The sequence below is a fragment of the Littorina saxatilis genome, linkage group LG6 (assembly GCF_037325665.1).
Source record: "Littorina saxatilis isolate snail1 linkage group LG6, US_GU_Lsax_2.0, whole genome shotgun sequence".
Classification (NCBI taxonomy): Eukaryota; Metazoa; Mollusca; class Gastropoda; order Littorinimorpha; family Littorinidae; genus Littorina; species Littorina saxatilis.
In genome coordinates, this window is record NC_090250.1 from 48,804,768 (window position 1) to 48,821,029 (window position 16,262).

Sequence of the window (16,262 nt, forward strand, 5' to 3'; positions counted from 1 at the left end):
CAATGTGTCTCCGTGTGTGCTGTTTTCCACAGAGATATATATGTATTATTCTCTAAGTACATGTATGCAGATTTCCACAATCAACAAAGAAACACATTGCTTCATATGCACACAAGGAGACAAGTGATTTTCACGGCAAAGGAAACCGAGAATGCATTTTTTTAATTTTTATTTTTATTAAAGCATCATCACATTTCAAGTGTGATTAACTTTCACACTGAAGTCCATACACACTGCTTCAATTCTCTTCTGAACATTCAACACTCTTCTCTTAACACTCTGTCTCATTCTTGATGTTTCTTTTACAATCTCTCCCTCACGCAAGTCATGTTGCTCTCCCTACTACAATACCCATACTCTCTTTCCCTTTCACTCTCCAACTGAACATCCACTGAAGAGGCCACATATACAATCATATACACATATTACACACACACCACATTCACACAAAGACAGTGGAACCCCCCTTTAAAGGCCCGCTGATCTAAGACTGCACAATTTAAAGACCTTGTTTTCTTTGATTTTCCATTCATAAAGTCTGTACGTTTATCTTTTGAAGACCTGATAGCCTTACGTTTCTGGCAGTCTTAAAAGGGTGTTCCACTGTTTTAATAGAGAAGGCAGTTATTAATCCAAAAAAAGCCAAACGGCTTCTTCTCCTTCAGTTCATCATGTGGCATCATGTGAGGTCTGGGGATGACTAGCCTTGTATTCGTCAACTTCCGCCTGGAACACACACAAAAAAGAATTAAAAAACCCAACCAAGATGAACTACATAAAATAAAGTCAAATGAAATTAACATAACCAAAAATAAAAATAAATAACGGCAAATTCCCCAACATTTACTACCACTCACCACCTCAATCTAATGTACTATGTATAAAAACAAAAACAAAATATGAGGCAGCTCTCTGTATGGCTTTTTGAGAGTAATAGAATAGAATCCTAGAAGAGACTACTACAGTAGTATCTGCAATGAAAGTACGTACACCCTTGGGCCCAACCAAAGGGTCCGAACATTGCAGGTGGCCCTTCATGATAAGGCAAAAAATAAATAAAAAATAGTCTGTTTACGGTATCCCGACAGACCCTATTTTTTTGCGCGACCCTAGACTTTTTTTTGGCATTTGGGGGAGAAAGAAAAAAAAAATCGCTCCACAGTTTCTGTCAGTATATGTGTAAAAGGAAACACACGATTTTTGTTCCTGTTTTTCGGCAACATACATTTATAAAGAAAAAGAGAAAAAAAAGGTCTGTTTTTTTGGCAAAATAAATTAAAAATATGGTTTTTTGGAAAAAATCAAAAAATCCTGACCTACCGACCCTATTTATTTTGCCTATGTTACCGTAAACAGACTATTTTTTTTTTGGCCTAGGTATTATTTTTGTCAGTATGATGGGCAAAGGAACAACGAAAGAGTCGTTAGTGGGAGGGGTCTGACATGCCAGGTACCATGCTAGGTTCAAACCTACTGAAATGTGTACAACTTTGAGGCAAGTGCCCAGAAAATCAAAGTTTACCTGGAAGGTAGTCAAAACATGGGAGCAGACGTCACTCAGATCCCTCAGCCCCTTCTTCAGCACGTCGAGCGCTGTGGTGTCTGAAAGAACAACTCACAGCCGTATCGAGCGCTGTGGTGTCTGAAAGAACAACTCACAGCCGTAAGATGGTTCACTTCTGCCGCTTCAGTTCCCCCTCACTCACCCACATGTTAAGACCTCTAAAATCTTGAGAAAATCAGGCCCTAAATTTTATTTTATTTATTTATTTTATGCAATTTATATCGCACACATATCTCAACCACGGATTCAAGGCGCAGGGATTTATTTATGCCGTGTGAGATGGAATTTTTTTACACAATATATCACGCATTCACATCGGCCAGCAAACCTCAAGCCTATTAGGGCGAGCATTCACCTTTCACGGCCTATTATTCCAAGTCACACGGGTATTTGGTGGACATTTTTATCTATGCCTATACAATTTTGCCAGGAAAGACCCTTTTGTCAAGCGTGGGATCTTTAACGTGCACAACGGGAGGGGCGTCTTACCCTGGAGGTAAATTTAGAGACGTTATCAACAGCAAACTTAAAAATCTAGGGGCTTGGAAAAAAAAAGAAGATTTAAATGGGAGGGGGGAGGGCCTCACTGTATTACCTTTCTACTTGAATAGTTCTCTGTGCTATTCCTGAGTGACGAAAATTAACAAAGTTAACCCCTTGCTGCTTTCTGTCTGAACCACCTCTTTCTCAGCAATAAAATAAATACTTCCCAAATCTTAATGCTTCAGCCAATGGATGAAACGAAAGACAAGAAAAACAGACAGAAACCTCCGAAATAAAAAAAGGGAGAAAAAGAAAAGAAAAAAACACCAGCACATACCGTCATGAGTCTGAATACGCAGATGAATGTTGTTTTCTGTTGGGTGGGGCACGCTGTAACCACAGAACTGAACATCGGGACTGGAACCCAAAAGAATCAAATATTTTGCATTCTGTTCTGAAACATTGTTGCCCTCCAATCGATCTAGCTCTTCACTTATCTTTTTTATATTTAGTCAAGTTTTGACTAAATATTTTAACATCGAGGGGGAATCGAAACGAGGGTCGTGGTGTATGTGCGTGTGTGTGTGTGTGTGTGTGGCTGTGTGTGTGTGTGTGTGTGTGTGTAGAGCGATTCAGACTAAACTACTGGACCGATCTTTATGAAATTTGACATGAGAGTTCCTGGGTATGAAATCCCCGAACGTTTTTTTCATTTTTTTGATAAATGTCTTTGATGACGTCATATCCGGCTTTTCGTGAAAGTTGAGGCGGCACTGTCACGCCCTCATTTTTCAACCAAATTGGTTGAAATTTTGGTCAAGTAATGTTCGACGAAGCCCGGACTTCGGTATTGCATTTCAGCTTGGTGGCTTAAAAATTCATTGATGACTTTGGTCATTAAAACTCGGAAAGTTGTAAAAAAAAATAAAAATTTATAAAACGATCCAAATTTACGTTCATCTTATTCTCCATCATTTGCTGATTCCAAAAACATACAAATATGTTATATTCGGATTAAAAACAAGCTCTGAAAATTAAATATATAAAAATTATTATCAAAATTAAATTGTCGAAATAAATTTAAAAACACTTTCATCTTATTCCTTGTCGGTTCCTGATTCCAAAAACATATAGATATGATATGTTTGGATTAAAAACACGCTCAGAAAGTTAAAACAAAGAGAGGTACAGAAAAGCGTGCTATCCTTCTTAGCGCAACTACTACCCCGCTCTTCTTGTCAATTTCACTGCCTTTGCCATGAGCGGTGGACTGACGATGCTACGAGTATACGGTCTTGCTGAAAAATGGCATTGCGTTCAGTTTCATTGTGTGAGTTCGACAGCTACTTGACTAAATATTGTATTTTCGCCTTACGCGACTTGTTTATATTTAGTCAAGTTTTGACTAAATATTTTAACATCGAGGGGGAATCGAAACGAGGGTCGTGGTGTATGTGCGTGTGTCTGTGTGTCTGTGTGTGTGTGTGTGTGTGTAGAGCGATTCAGGCTAAACTACTGGACCGATCTTTATGAAATTTGACATGAGAGTTCCTGGGTATGAAATCCCCGAACGTTTTTTTCATTTTTTTGATAAATGTCTTTGATGACGTCATATCCGGCTTTTCGTGAAAGTTGAGGCGGCACTGTCACGCCCTCATTTTTCAACCAAATTGGTTGAAATTTTGGTCAAGTAATCTTCGACGAAGCCCGGACTTCGGTATTGCATTTCAGCTTGGTGGCTTAAAAATTAATTAATGACTTTGGTCATTAACAAGAAGAGCAAACGCTCGATCGAGTCACTTTCGCAGTTCTGAATATTATATGAGGCATCAGATGGACAGGAAGAAATTGCTATTCACAACACAATACAGATGTAAATAATTTGATGTAAAGAATAATCCTATAAAGTTTGAATCAAATCCGATGAATAGTTTCAGAGATATGATATTTCAATTTTTTTCCTTCAAGACATACCTGTGACCTTGAAAAAGGTCAAAGGTCACCAAAGCAGACGTCAAAGTGTAGAGGTCACTGGGAGTCACGTTCACATAAAATTTGAGCCCGGTCACTTTTATAGTTTCCGAGAAAAGCCCAACGTTAAGTTGTGTGTTGCCGAACAGAAAAGGCTAGTTATCTCCCTTGTTTTTCTGATAACGTTCGTAAAAGGCTACAGATGTAAATACTTTGATGTAAAGAATAATCCTACAAAGTTTCAATCACATCCGATGAACTTTGTCAAAGATATAAAATGTCTAATTTTTCCTTTGACGCTGACCTGTGACCTTGAAAAAGGTCAAAGGTCAACGAAACCATCGTTAAAGTGTAGAGGTCATTGGAGGTCACGACTAAACAAAATATGAGCCGGATCGCTTTGATAGTTTCCGAGAAAAGTCCAACGTTAAGGTGGTGTCTACGGACGGCCGGCCGGCCGGACAGACTAACACTGACCGATTACATAGAGTCACTTTTTCTCAAGTGACTCAAAAATCGGAAAATTGTAAAAAAAAAATAAAAATTTATAAAACGATCCAAATTTACGTTTATCTTATTCTCCATCATTTGCTGATTCCAAAAACATATAAATATGTTATATTCGGATTAAAAACAAGCTCTGAAAATTAAATATATAAAAATTATTATCAAAATTAAATTGTCGAAATAAATTTAAAAACACTTTCATCTTATTCCTTGTCGGTTCCTGATTCCAAAAACATATAGATATGATATGTTTGGATTAAAAACACGCTCAGAAAGTTAAAACAAAGAGAGGTACAGAAAAGCGTGCTATCCTTCTTAGCGCAACTACTACCCCGCTCTTCTTGTCAATTTCACTGCCTTTGCCATGAGCGGTGGACTGACGATGGTACGAGTATACGGTCTTGCTGAAAAATGGCATTGCGTTCAGTTTCATTTTGTGAGTTCGACAGCTACTTGACTAAATATTGTATTTTCGCCTTACGCGACTTGTTTATATTTAGTCAAGTTTTGACTAAATATTTTAACATCAAGGGGGAATCGAAACGAGGGTCGTGGTGTATGTGCGTGTGTCTGTGTGTCTGTGTGTGTGTGTGTGTGTGTAGAGCGATTCAGGCTAAACTACTGGACCGATCTTTATGAAATTTGACATGAGAGTTCCTGGGTATGAAATCCCCGAACGTTTTTTTCATTTTTTTGATAAATGTCTTTGATGACGTCATATCCGGCTTTTCGTGAAAGTTGAGGCGGCACTGTCACGCCCTCATTTTTCAACCAAATTGGTTGAAATTTTGGTCAAGTAATCTTCGACGAAGCCCGGACTTCGGTATTGCATTTCAGCTTGGTGGCTTAAAAATTAATTAATGACTTTGGTCATTAAAAATCGGAAAATTGTAAAAAAAAATAAAAATTTATAAAACGATCCAAATTTACGTTTATCTTATTCTCCATCATTTGCTGATTCCAATAACATATAAATATGTTATATTTGGATTAAAAACAAGCTCTGAAAATTAAATATATAAAAATTATTATCAAAATTAAATTGTCGAAATAAATTTAAAAACACTTTCATCTTATTCCTTGTCGGTTCCTGATTCCAAAAACATATAGATATGATATGTTTGGATTAAAAACACGCTCAGAAAGTTAAAACAAAGAGAGGTACAGAAAAGCGTGCTATCCTTCTTAGCGCAACTACTACCCCGCTCTTCTTGTCAATTTCACTGCCTTTGCCATGAGCGGTGGACTGACGATGCTACGAGTATACGGTCTTGCTAAAAAATGGCATTGCGTTCAGTTTCATTGTGTGAGTTCGACAGCTACTTGACTAAATATTGTATTTTCGCCTTACGCGACTTGTTCTTCTATTGCAACTGACGGGAACGTAGAAGAAGAAGAAGAAGAAGAATAAAATTTAATATTGTGGATTGAAGAATAGAATTACGCCATGGCACCAACAATTTAAGTCGTAACGTAACCATTGTACGGTAGAGCATAATTACGCTGTTGGACCATAATAATTAACGTTGTGGTGTAACCATAGAATGGCCAAGACGGATTACACCCTCTAAAAAGGCATAACTGTAGCCCGTGTAGTTCTCAGGCCTCTGTCTTACATTCGGCCCAGGACGCATACTTTTTGATCTGATGCTTTTTTTTGTAACCCCTGGCCATCGACTGTCCAAATAACACTTTCAAAAATCTGCTGGACATACAGTCGAGATCGCTTTACACGAAATGAAAGGGACCAATATTTTTCGAGTCAACGTTTTTTCGCGATAACGAAAATGATCAAACTTTTTTGAAATTGGTTTACTTGCAGCGATGTTCGCGAAACTCGTTTGAACTGCTGACGCGATTCGGTTTCAGCTTTCGGTTTGAACGGAAGTACTCTTTTGTGTAAGAATACAGCCTGCGTCTTGTTGTTGTTAACTTCGCAGGAGTCTGACTTTCGGGTCGCTTCATTTCTCTGACAGCGAATAAAAGGCTCTATTTCCAAAGGAAGCCGCTTTTTTCCGTGTTTTGACGGGCCAATGAAGTGATGAAATGATTAAAGGATAGAAGATACCCGTTTTAAGTATAAACACTTCAACAGAGTTGATCGGTGCTGACCAACCGAACAAACGCGCATAAGCCGTAGAGTGTTTTCGGAAGTGGCTTCAGAATCTTGATACACCGTGACATTTGCGTGCCATCTGCTCCAATTTCCAAAGTGAGAGATTATGGAATTATCGGGAAGAATGTCACACGCAAAAAGCAAACACCACAAGAGAGCTGTACCGACTTCGTGATAAAGTCTAAGTTTACATCGACCATTTCATTCTTTCTTTCAATGGGCATGGGCCGTGCAAACACGTGAACACTTCTCGCTTTGCAAAGTAAAGTTGAAAACAAATTGCGTAAGGCGAAAATACAACATTTAGTCAAGTAGCTGTCGAACTCACAGAATGAAACTGAACGCAATGCAATTCAGCAAGACCGTATACTCGTAGCATCGTCAGTCCACAGAGCACGGCAAAGGCAGTGAAATTGACAAGAAGAGCGGGGTAGTACTTGCGCTGAGAAGGATAGCACGCTTTTCTGTACCTCTCTTTGTTTTAACTTTCTGAGCGTGTTTTTAATCCAAACATATCATATCTATATGTTTTTGGAATCAGGAACCGACAAGGAATAAGATGAAAGTTTTTAAATTGATTTGGACAATTTAATTTTGATAATAATTTTTATATATTTAATTTTCAGAGCTTGTTTTTAATCCAAATATAACATATTTATATGTTTTTGGAATCAGCAAATGATGGAAAATAAAATGAACGTAAATTTGGATCGTTTTATAAAAAACAATTTTTTTTTTCAATTTTCAGATTTTTAATGACCAAAGTCATTGATTAATTTTTAAGCCACCAAGCTGAAATGCAATACCGAAGTCCGGGCTTCGTCGAAGACTACTTGACCAAAATTTCAGCCAATCTGTTTGAAAAATGAGAGCGTGACAGTGCCGCCTCAACTTTCACTAAAAGCCGGATATGACGTCATCAAAGACATTTATCAAAAAAATGAAAAAAACGTTCGGGGATATCATTCCCAGGAACTCTCATGTCAAATTTCATTACGATCGGTCCAGTAGTTTAGTCTGAATCGCTCTACACACACACACAGACAGACAGACAGACAGACACACCACGACCCTCGTCTCGATTCCCCCCTCTACGTTAAAACATTTAGTCAAAACTTGACTTAATGTAAAAACAGTTGTTTGGTGGTGCAAGAGACTGAGAATCGGCTTCGTGTAAACGTTTTTTTGCGTGAGTCTCAGATCGTTTTATTGCGCGTTATGATGTTTTTTTAAGTAGGGTTTATGAAGGGAATGATTGGGACTGACAACACGTTTCGCGTAATTGGTTTTTTCGGCTTATCGTTTTTCGTGTTAAATGATCTCGACTGTACAAAAACTTATGACTGAGTCGCTTTATTTGTACGATAATTGATATTGAGTAAACGATTTTGAGCATGTTAATATGATTGACCTATAACAAATTTGATGAGATGGGACGCTATAAAAAGCCGCGAGGTTTATGGATACCAATCCAGTCCCTACCACTACTACTACTACTAAATTAACTAATATAGCTTTGACATGAATCGAAGAGGCTCTTCTGGCAGAGCTTTTTTTTTCATAGCCAGGACATCTGGATCGACCTATATATTATATATATTTTCAGTCCAGGGCCAACTGTCCTCTTAGTCTTACTCTTCTTAGTCTGGGAATAACATTTGTATGAGTTATTTCTAATATGCTGACTGTTAGCAAATGATAACAGACATGTCGAGAAAAAAGATATCAAGCATGAGCCTTTTTAAGGCGAATGCTGATATTGTTTGTGAGACATGTCTGTTATCATTTGCTAACAGTCAGCATATTAGAAATAACGGTTTTATTACCGTTTAATTCGACCAAAAGAAATTTCGAAGCGACCCCGCGAATTCGACAGAACAGCCGCAATGGGAACTGGAGCGCTCCTACCTGATTATGCCTGTCAGTCAAAGAATTCTCGTGACCTGGGTCAGCCAATCAGAGGAACACACCTTACGTGATGAATATATATATTCACAGGTCAAATGCGTTTGACACACAACAAACCATGTTGAACATGCGTTTCGGTTGCTTCGCTTTTTCTTGTTGAACAGAGAGCGACAGATTTAGAACCGACTCCAGACGGATGGGAAATGACGTAACGATACATTTGACGTAAAGCGAGTGACCCAATTTCACTTGATTTTCCGAACTTTGATAATTTAGATTTCAAATTAGCGAGTCGGCATTGCACACTCAGAGGATGGGCGGTGCCTCGCTGTTCCGTAAAGCACCCACCAACAAAACTCGCTTTTCGGTATTTTTTTTTTAGATAAAGAGAGTATTATCTGACAGCATTTAAACTAAAGTGTCATTCTTTAGAATAAATCGAAAAATTTTAATTAAATTTTCATTTGATTAATATACTTACCCGAATCACATAATAGCATTGACGCAGTCGATAAGCTAAGGTGTCTGAAACGCTATCCCGTCTATAGTCTAAGGGAAGCAACCCATGCCAAAAAAGTAGCAGGATTGCCACCCGGGATTACCTCCCGTAGTGTGCATTACGTCACGAATACCGTGTACACACACAATATCATCATTCGACTTCTAGAATACATAGAAACTAAAAGCGGGGTAGGTGGGAGGGAATTACCTATGTGATTCGGGTAAGTATATTAATCAAATGAAAATTTAATTAAAAATTTTCGATTAAATTACATATTCTTACTCCGAATCACATAATAGCAGATAACTCCAACAAGGTGGTGGGTAAGATCAAAAAAGTTCAAACTCACTCTTAAGTTCTGGAGAGACATAAACCCAGCTGCCGCCAAGGAAGGAATGGACCGAGACCCATCCTGACAGGAGGCAGCAATGTCTCCCTTCAGAACCTAATAAAGGCAAAATCCGAGCGCCAGAAAGCTGTGCGCAGGACATCATCCAAACTCCTTGACCGAAGGCCAAGGAGCAAGGCAGAGGGAAAGAAAATTCCTTGCCAAGAAACTGGCCCACTGCCAAAAGTCAGGAAAGGATCCCGTGAGAAAGAAACCGCTGACTCACTCTAAACCCTTGCCAGGAACTGGCCCACTGCCAAAGGACAGAAACGGACCGAGAACCACCCTGATTGACAGCCGAGATGTCTCTCAGGCAAGAAATGCGAAAGACAACATCAGAGAGCCAGTAAGCTGTGCCCAGCACTTCTTCCAATCTTCTGAACCGTAAAACAGTCCAGAAAAGGACCCAAGCCTTGCAAAACCCGAGCCGAGTAGAGGGGAAGACAAGCTGCCCCCCCCCCCCCCCCTTATATTGGAAGGAAATGCTAATGGCCTGGAAAAAATCCGTGCGTAAGGTTGTCCGCTCAGCCCTGAAAAGGACCGACCCTCGCGGAGACCATAAGGCAAACATGCCAAAGTAAGAAAACTTTGGGATGGAGTGAGGCCCAAAAGGCCTTTGAGATAACAGTCAGCTCCAGAAGCGTGACCCATCTCCGAAAAAGGGAAAGAGAGAGACCACTGAGTACCAAGTACCAGAGTCCAACTCAAAGCAAATCTCCAAGGGAGACGGTCACCAGTCGTCCTCTACCAACCCCTGCAAAAGCAGAGAGAGGGAAAATGAGGAAGAAGCGACCTATGATAGTGCGTGAGCACCGGAAAAGAGGAAACCTCAGTGGCCAAAGCCTGATGTGACCGGTGACCACAAACAAAATGACAAAAGCCAGAGTGTTCGCGGAGCAGACTGCTTGTAGGTAATTGAATGTGAATCAAAAACCCAAAACAGAAAAACAAGGCTGGAAAGAATAAACGGAAAACCGTGAAGCCAACCAGCCAAAAGACTCCCGAGACAAGAGTTCTCAGGGGAAAAACGTAATAGTCATAGGTGCAAGTGATAAAAAGGGTGACCCTAACCGGAAACCCAGCCCAGCAGAAATCGTCCCGACTCACCTCATGCTAGCATGAGGGAGAAGAGGAAGAGACGAAATCCGAAGTCACAAGAACCAAAAATGCCAAAATCGCAAATCGACAGGCAGGAGACTATAGCACAGGCTAAGGCTGAGCCTTGATGCCCGTAGGCCGGCCATTGTACCAAAGTACCCAAAGTACACAGGTACCATAAGAAACAAAAAGTTTCGACCGCCAAATAAGATGCTGGCCTAGAGGCCAGCACCGAGAAAACTGGAACATTAACTGGACCTCTGCCAAAAGGAGAGGAGTAGCCGAAAAAAACCTGAGAAAAGTGACAAGCCACAAGAATGACTCCTCAAACATGCATTGCCAAGACAATGCTCCCTCAGGAAAATCTGAATGTTACTTCCGAGGCCAACTCAAGTGAACCTAGAGTTTGGACGAAACACCAGAACGCGTCTAATCGCTAGAGAAAGACAGAGTCAGACTCGGCGAAAGACAAACCAGGACCAAGTCCAGAAGCTTGTGGCAAAGAGAAACGGGGAAGCCCAAAGACAGCAACCCCACTCACACGGAGATCGACCTGTCTCAGCCCCCATACGCTGGGAAAAGGAAGGAATGTCGAAGTCCGAAGCCACCAGCATAAGGAAAGCGGCAACCACCACCACCAACGGATGAAATGGTTGTTGCGCCAGCTAAGAAAACCGGAAGCCCTAAGGCCAGCTGTTGTTCCAAAACCCCAGCGTACCTATGACGGCTGTGAAAGAAACAATCTCTTCGGTTAAACCTGAGCTGAAGACTGCTTGGGCTGGGTCCGCTTAGGTATAGCCTGCTTAGGCGCGGCCTTCCTTTGCTGCTTCAGATTCTGAAGCTCAAAAGAAGAGAACTGCTGTTCTCCGTTGGTCTCAATCTCCTGCTGTCTGGCATGAGGCCAGGTTGCGGAAGAGAGACCGTCCACCAATGTGGACACATCCTCCGCGTCCTGTTCTTTACTAAGCGTAAAGGGCGCCAAGGAATCTGTCAGAGAGCGAGAAAGCGCCCGCAGAAGAGTCTCGGAAATGAACTGAGTTCCAAAAGCTGACGACCCACTTCCTCAGAGGATAGGAGAGTCTGCTCATAGAGCGGCAGAACCGAATCCTTCCTCAACGGCTTCGTAAAAAGCGAAAGGAGTTCCGGCGTGACCGGTAACGGCGCACGCGGAAGGGTAAAGGACGACAGAAGTTTCGAGACGACCTTGGCCAAGGCACCTTCCTCTGAGCCGCTAAGGGCACGAAGGAGGAAGCCTGCGCAGGAGCGGCAAGGTATTCCAATGCCAGCTCCGGAGCTGAACCATGAGGAACCAGCCACGGAACTGACGCCGGAGGCAACCCCGCTGCCGGAAGGAGGGGGCGTGGCGAAGAGGCGAGAAAGTTGAAAAGCTACTGAAGGTGATTCTTCAAACCGGAAGTAGCTGATTCCTCTGTTGCCAACCGGAAATCAACCATCGCCTACGGACCGGACACAAAAGGCGTGGCCGAAGACGAAGCTCCTTCCGGAAAAAAGCGAGACGTGACTTTCGCGACAGCTTCGAGCGCAACCCTGAAGCTAGCCGGAGCCCCGAGAGCGTCTGCTCATCGTCAACGGACCTGGAGTCCGAAGCGACAACAGAAGGGGATGGATCATATCCAACAGAACCCAACAAGTGACGCTGAGAGGGGAGGCCTGAAGCCGGAAGTCTGTCCTGTTGGCAATCAATGGCACTCATATCCTGACTGAGAGGAAGTTGAGAGGCATCGAAAACCGAAGGCAGTGGTCGAGAGGAGCTAGCGGACACCACCGAAGTGTGTGGATGCTGCTGTCCCAACAGAGGCACGAAGCCTGTATGCCCGTAGGGCAAGCCGTGTCCAAAATTCGCTGGCGACCAAACGGAAGCAGCGGGAACTGAACCGGAAAATCCGGGAGGAGCCGGAAGTGCAGAAACAACAGCAGAGCTATGCCATAGCTGGTGCTGAGGAGCCTGCGAGCTGAAGCCCGGAAACCCTAGGCCGGAACCGGAAGTGACAGTAACCTGTGCACCACCCGCTTGACCTGCACTTCCTGCCAAAGCAGGAAGCGAAGCTGCCGGAAACGGCTGCTGTAAAAGGGCAAGGCTCGAACCGGAAGGGACCATGGGCTGTCCGCTAACCGATGAACCAGCACTTCCGGCGGGAGCCGGAAGAGAAGCTGTCGTGAACGACTGCTTACGTATAGCGCTGCTCGAGCCGGATGGGACCATGGGCTGTCCGCTATCCGACGAGGCACTACTTCCGGCAGGAGCCGGAAGAGAAGCTGTCGTGAACGACTGCTTACGTATAGCGCTGCTCGAGCCGGATGGGACCATGGGCTGTCCGCTATCCGACAAGGCACTACTTCCGGCGAGAGCCGGAAGAGAAGCTGTCGTGAACGACTGCTTACGTATAGCGCTGCTCGAGCCGGATGGGACCGTGGGCTGTCCGCTAACCGAAGAGGCACTACTTCCGGGAACCGGAAGAGCAGCTGCCGAAAACGGCTGCTGCAAGCACATACCTTGTACTGGCCGCGTCCCCGAAGGGACACGCTCAGGTGCACTCCCGCAAGCGGAAGCCACCGAGGCCGGCCACGAAGGGAAACTTGTCCCAGCGAGTGGAATCCAGAGACAACACGGGCTACTGACTGGGCCGACGCTCCGGAAACACAAGTGAGCGGCGAGGACCCCGGTAAAAAACGTCCGGAATCCGAAGCTGCCGTCATCACCAGAGAAGCCAACGAGCGAGGGACGCCCGCCCCCGGAAGTACGGATCTCTGTAAGCAAAGAAGCAATAAGACTAGCTCTGGTGGCTCTGGTGTCAACAAAGGGAGAGAAACGGACGCACAAGCGGCCGAAACTGACGTCTGAGAGCCAGACGGAGTCTCTTCCGGCGCCGAAATAGGCACAGAAAAGACCGTGTTAGTCTTAGGATCAGAAACATGTACCATGGGGCTCTTGGCAGAAGACGAGGAAGCCGAGGATTAAGGTTTGTTTGTTTGTTTATTTGTTGCTTAACGTCCAGCCGACTACGCAGAGCCATATCAGGACGAGGAAGGGGGGGATGAAGGGGGCCACTTGTCAAGCGATTCCTGTTTACAAATGCACTAACCCATTACTTGTGTCCCAGCAGGCTTTAGTAAAACTAAATTAATACCTACTGGAAGATTACCAGTTTCCAGTATGTTAAAATAGGCTTAACCTATCTACTGCTGGACTTACATCAGAACACTAACAGATTAAACTATACATGAATCGCGAGACAAGCGGCAAGAGAAGAGATTTTTGGAAAAAATACAGGTGAATGAGCAAGAAGGCAGAAAAAAGAAAAGAATTCATGAAGAAAAAGAGAGCATGACAGGAAAGAGGAACCAAAAATCTACCTAACAGCAAACTAGAAAGCTCCTGCGGTTCCAAAAACAGGAGGGGCTTTTAATTTCATAACCGCAGTGCCCCACTGCGGGAGAGGATTAAGGTCTGCCAGGGCCCTTGCCCTTACCCTCGGCCTTCCCCCCCCCCCCCCCCCCCCCCCCCCCCCCCCCGTCTTTTCTCACTACCCGCCCTGCCGGCGACGTGAGAAAGTAATCTACTGAAAAGTAAAAAAGTCTCAAGGACGTAAACTTCAGCAGAACCGGAACTAGCACTAGTAAACAAGCCACCAAAAGTAGCTATAACAACATGCTACTGGCAAAATGTTCAAAGTCCGAGCACGGACCCAAACATACCAGTCTAACCGGAAGTGCAGCTGCCGAAAACGGATGCTGACAAGAGGTTAACAAAAACTACTGAAACTTTAACTAAGTCCGGAACGGACCTAAAAATCAGCAGAATAATCAACTAGCAAAATAATAATAGCTTCGTAAAGAAGCTAAATAACAGCCTACCAAGGTAGTTTACATTCCTAGAAAGGACGTAAACATCTCAATAGAACACAACATGCTAGGATAAAAGACGGCTACCAAAAGGCGGCCCCCGAATAAAACTACTGTAGAATTCTAAGTCCAGAACGGATGAAGAATCTTAGTAGAAAATAAACTTAGCACTAGCGCAGTAGCCGCTAAAGCAGCTAAAACTAACAGCCTACCAAGATAGTTAAGCGTCCGGGCACGGACGAAAACGACTCAGTAGAAACACAGCGTGCTAGCGTAAAATGGCTCCAACTGGAGGCCAACAAAAACAACTACTGTAAAAATCGAAGTCCAGAACGGACGAGAAATTCAGCAGAAAAAATTCACTAGCAAGAGAAAGATACCTACAAAGGCATCTAAAACTAACTTCCTACCAAGCAAGCTCACCGTCCGAGCACGGACGAAAACCAACTCAGTAGAAACACCACGTGCTAGCAAAAAATGGCCACCAAAATGGCGACCAACGCAACCAGAAACCGCTGAAGAAACTTCTGAGTCCAGAGGACGTAAGCAATTTCCAGCAGAATCAAATACAATGTCAAAATAAAACAAGGAACAATCTCACCAACTGGAACCAGCTAGGAGAAGACGGGAAGCCGAGGCCGGTGGGTGTCAGGCTGACAATCAAAACGGCCTAGGAGCAAAGCGCAAAAACGACCTGTCTCTCTGGCTGAAAGGAGTCGAATGATGTTATCACGTGGGTACACGGTATGCGTGACGTAATGCACACTACGGGAGGTAACCCCGGGTGGCAGTCCTGCTACTTTTTTGCATGGGTTGCTTCCCTTAGACTATAGACGGGATAGCGTTTTCAGACACCTTAGCTTATCGATTGCGTCAATGCTATTATGTGATTCGGAGTAAGAATATGTAATTTAATCACACTGATATTGCTGATTTAAATTTTTACTTTGTCTTGTTCACTTTTGTTTTTGTTTTTTTTGTTTGTTTTTTTGTTGACCTCAGTTGTTCATTTTTAGCTTGATAAACAAAAAATCATGCGTACAGAATACGGCGAAATCGTATGGGTTCCCAGGTCTGCTATATGTATATATATATGTGTGTTCTTACTTTTTCATGATGATGTATCTGAGTGAGTTGCCCAGTGTGTGGTCTTCGTCATGCAGCACAAAGGTATAGACACTGTCTCGTCCTCCTTGTCCTCTGAAGGAAGCTGAAACACAACGCTAAGTAATGAATGATAAATGTTGATTGGTAAATTAACCACTCAGCACTCTGAACAACTTTTCACAGAGGACATGCATCTTGCCCATCACTGTACATTCGTTCCAACAATTGCATCTTACGTGTCATTATGTGATCGTGTTGGGAATTCTTACCACTTCGATCTTCTGCTTCTTTTTGTCTGCCATTTGAAGTTGAAAGTTTTGTGGTTGCTGTCGACTGTCTTTCTCAAGCACATGTGTGGGTCGCCACCGGAAGTTGATTTCCTGCACTCACTCTGTTCGAGAATAAGTACAGTTTGCAGATAATTCTTCTTCTTCTTTCAAGATCGTAAAGCAGCTTATTCAAACTTAGTTGAATTTAACAATGGCCCTGGATAACTTAAACCGTATCATTTGTACGATCTACCCCAGAAATAATTCTCCAAACTGAATACTGAATTTACAATTCCCATTCGGCTCAACGCTGAAATCATCACAGGTGCAAACGACACACCTGAGAGAGGTAGAATCGGTGGTGTTTGTTGTGACACTGACAGTGAGTTTTCTGACGATCCAATTGGACAGGATGAAAGAGGAGGACTAAGTACAAGAAAAATGTCTTCAGGGGGACGAACTGTCGCAACAGTACTTTTCCTAAC

The 16,262-nt window shown here is 43.0% G+C and overlaps 1 protein-coding gene across 1 annotated transcript; it reads right to left on the reverse strand.

The window, feature by feature from the left end:
* Window positions 1-139: 139 nt before the first annotated feature.
* LOC138968035 (DNA-directed RNA polymerases I and III subunit RPAC2-like) lies at window positions 140-16,076 on the reverse strand. Its single transcript, XM_070340597.1, has 6 exons — window positions 16,068-16,076; window positions 15,778-15,841; window positions 15,509-15,611; window positions 2,385-2,464; window positions 1,523-1,602; window positions 140-726 (listed from the first exon to the last, which is right to left on the reverse strand). The coding sequence occupies exons 1-6, from the start codon at window positions 16,074-16,076 to the stop codon at window positions 670-672; spliced, it is 393 nt and encodes a 130-aa protein (XP_070196698.1). The 3' UTR covers window positions 140-669.
* Window positions 16,077-16,262: the final 186 nt, after the last annotated feature.

Excerpts from the sequence above, each read along its gene's own strand:
- LOC138968035 (XM_070340597.1), bottom strand. Across the intron at positions 15,612-15,777 it reads AGAAGCAGAAGATCGAAGTG|CTTCCTTCAGAGGACAAGGA; the intron begins GTAAGAATTCCC and ends GTTGTGTTTCAG. Across the intron at positions 1,603-2,384 it reads GCGTATTCAGACTCATGACG|ACACCACAGCGCTCGACGTG; the intron begins GTATGTGCTGGT and ends TTGTTCTTTCAG.